At 47.7% G+C, this 3,386-nt stretch overlaps 1 protein-coding gene across 3 annotated transcripts in view; it reads left to right on the forward strand.

The window, feature by feature from the left end:
- Positions 1-501: 501 nt before the first annotated feature.
- Positions 502-3,386, forward strand: part of LOC123969168 — a 39,477-nt gene continuing 36,592 nt past the window's right edge. For 2 of the 3 annotated variants that reach the window (XR_006824649.1, XM_046046295.1), the window contains exon 1: positions 1,174-3,221. Coding sequence is in view for 1 of the 3 variants with exons in the window: in XM_046046295.1 (XP_045902251.1) it covers positions 2,735-3,221 (487 nt within the window). In the remaining 2 variants the exon portion in view is untranslated. Of the gene's footprint in view, positions 742-1,173; positions 3,222-3,386 lie in introns of those variants that run through there. The other variant, XR_006824653.1, reaches the window with a different exon arrangement.

The following is a 3,386-nucleotide window of genomic DNA, read 5'->3' on the forward strand; positions in this document are numbered from 1 at the left end:
CTCTTCACACATTTACTCATTTGGCAGACACCAAAGCGACTTACATTTGAGGAACAACTTACAATCATTAACAGAGCATAAAATACAGCACGAGATCTACAACTGACACAATACACCTATTTTTAATACACAATCATGTCTTCAGACTTGCTTTTGATACCTTGGCATGATTGTTCTGCTGTTCATACTGTATCATGTTTTAGAACTGAGGGACCACTGTGAAAGAAATGTTGTGGGCTTTTAATCGTGATGAAAGGAAAAGAGAGCCAAATCTTAATTAAAAGATGTCATTACATCAACACTGTGTAATAGTTTTCTTTCCAGCAGTAGCACGTCTCCTCTTGGCCCAAAATTGCTTCTTAAACTTCCAACGACAACAATTAGATTCATTGCATGTGTTACAGCTGCCACCGCCCCCACCTGTATTTGCCTGTGCTTTTAAGTAGGCTATCTGGTATGTTGAGCAGGCTGTGCAAGCCCACGCAGAGGATTGGCTGCACAAGGAGAGAAGGTCCCGCCTACTTCCTGGGTTTCCAGTGACCATGCCCTCGATTGGTGCGGCATGCTCTACGGGCCAATCAAAGGGCGACAGTGACGACCACCACCTGCTTAAAAGCCTGCCGGGTCCGCCATTCGAGGCAGCAATCTGACCCGAGTTGCTTGCCTTGGAAACCCATGTCACAGAGCTTGTAGTAGTGTTTTGTAACCCGTGCCAGACTTTGTGTGTTTCACTGTGTGAAGGTAAGAGAGTGGGCCAGGTTTAAGCTTAGATATCACTGATGCCTTTCTTGCACACACCGTAGTTGTTTTATGTTAGTTTTCACCAGGTTCAGGGGTGCTGTGCGTTGTGTTTTTCAAATGCTGTAGGTTAGCGAGCTTTTGGTTTATTCTTGTTTTTGTTAGTACCTCTGTAAGCAGTAATCCTCCTAAGGATCTCCTTTTGTTATAATTGTTTGATTTCCACAGCACCCATTGGCCCATCCTCTGTTTGTGCTCCACTTGCGTTATTTCAAATAAATATCCTTTCAAACCAACATCTGGTTTATGTTTATGTCCTTATATCCCTAGACACCTCGGGACGTAACATAAGTGGGGGCTCGTCCGGGATCATCAAATAATTGATTCTGGGGGAAAGGATATTTATTGAAATAGGATAAGGGAGCACACTTAATTGATAAGCTGGTACAGCTGATTGCGTTGGTGCAATGCGTTTTGATGTGGAGTCATTTTTGGTAAATCTGACTCACGACAAAGTTCACGCCTGTAGGAAGGATGACCTGGTTAAAGTAGCAAGTCACCTCCAGATTCCGATAAGTAAAACAACGTTAAAAAGGGATCTGAAACCATTAGTTGTAGCTACATTGTTGGAGAGAGGGCTGCTTGAATTACCTGTGGCAGTAGAGTTAGAAACGCTTCCTGTGGCTGGCTCCACGGAGACCGAGAGGGTGCAGACCCTTAAGCCACAACCAGTCTCTAGGTGGGACGACGAGGTCGGTGGAGGGTTAAAGACACCAGTCATGCTGCCACGTTATGACCCTTCCCCTGAGAGCAGTGCTCGTTCCAGAGATGGGGCCCGTATAAAGGTTCGCCTGGCCCACCTCCAGCTTGAGGCCCAAGAAAGGGAACGTCAGCAGCACATGCAACTTCAGCTTGAAATCAGAAAGCTGGAGGTAGAGGCTGATAAGGCTGTAAGGCTACGGAAGCTCGAGCTTGAAAGCTCCCAGGCGAGGCAAAGACCGCCTGCTGCTGCACCAGGTATATCATCCGCCTCCTCCACCCTAAATTCTGCTAGTCCAATTTCTCTGGCCTTTGATGTTAGCAAGCATATTGCTCTAGTGCCATTGTTCCGGGAATCTGAGGTTGACTCTTACTTTAGTGTATTTGAGCGCATTGCAGTTGCCTTACAGTGGCCAACAGAGGTGTGGCCACTACTGCTCCAGTGTAAGCTCCATGGCAAGGCCCAGGAAGCCATTGCAGCGCTCTCTTTGGAAGAGAGTTTAGACTATGAGTCGGTTAAGTCTGCCATTCTTCGTATTTACGAACGAGTTCCTGAGGCCTACCGGCAGAAATTTAGGAGTCATAGGAAGTCACAGAACCAGACTTGCACTGAGTTTGCAAGAGAGAAGGGGGTGTTATTTGATAAATGGACTTCAGCCTGTTCTGCTGATAACTACAGTGCTCTGAGAGAGTTGTTACTGGTGGAGGATTTTAAAAAGAACGTATTGTGTACCTAAATGAGCAGAGGGTAACAACTCTAGCTGCTGCCGCAACAACGGCCGATGAATATGTACTAATCCACAAAACTGTTTACGCTCACTCCCCTGACAGACCACGTAGAGCACCAGTTTCACCTCCCTCTGTCCACAAAACACAGGGTGGGGAGAAGGAGGAAAGGAAATGTTATTACTGTCATCTGACCGGTCATGTTATCGCTACCTGCCCGGCCTTGAAACGCAAAGAACAGTCTTCACGCCCTTTCCAGACTAAAGGCGTCGGTTTAATTAAAACTCAGCGCAGTACAAGAATTGAGGGTAACAGATGCGATGAGTTAGATGCCTGCTTTAAACCTTTTGTTTTTGATCCACGTATTTCACTCACTGGCCTGCCTGTGGATCAGCGCTCCGTCCGGGTACTGAGGGATACTGTGTGTTCCCAGTCAGTAATTTTGACATCGGCATTGCCCTTTTCGGAACGTTCAGCTTGTGGGTTCGGTTCAGTGCTCCGCGGCATTGAGATGGGTTACGTTCCACGTCCGGTGCACCGCATCCACATTCAATCTGACTTAGTTACAGGGTTCTTTCCTGTTGCTGTTTGTGACGCTCTACCCATTCAGAGTATTGTACTTCTACTGGGGAATGATATTGCGGGAGGGAAGGTGACGCCCACGTTGGAGGTGCTGGATTCTCCTCTGTGCGGCAAGTTCCCCACAGACAATCTGTCTTCTTCAGTGTTTCCTGCTTGTGTGCTCACTCGTGCACGCACACGGTTGCTCCAGGATGAGTGCGACAGTTCAGATGTTTCCTTAAACGACAGTGTACTCATGCCAATGTTTTCAGGTGAAACTGAGGTGGTGGGAACCAAGGAGCAGGCCGACGTGCAACCCCTGCCTGAGGCGGTGGAATCACAGGACCCTCCCGGCTCAGATTCGCTTCCAGTTACACGAGGGCGCCTGGCAAACGCACAGAGGAGATCCTACACTGCAGCGTTGTTTCAGAAGTGTGGTAAGTGTCAACGATAACGCAAGTGTGGAAAAAGTGGTTTTCCTGCTAGACCAGGACGTCTTAGTTGGCAGATGGTCCCCTCTCCCAGAGACTGATGCTGATTGGAATGTTGTTTACCAGATAGTCGTGCCTTCTCTGTATAGACAGCATGTGTTATCAGTTGCG

Source organism: Micropterus dolomieu, linkage group LG04 (assembly GCF_021292245.1).
Source record: "Micropterus dolomieu isolate WLL.071019.BEF.003 ecotype Adirondacks linkage group LG04, ASM2129224v1, whole genome shotgun sequence".
NCBI classification, from domain to species: Eukaryota; Metazoa; Chordata; class Actinopteri; order Centrarchiformes; family Centrarchidae; genus Micropterus; species Micropterus dolomieu.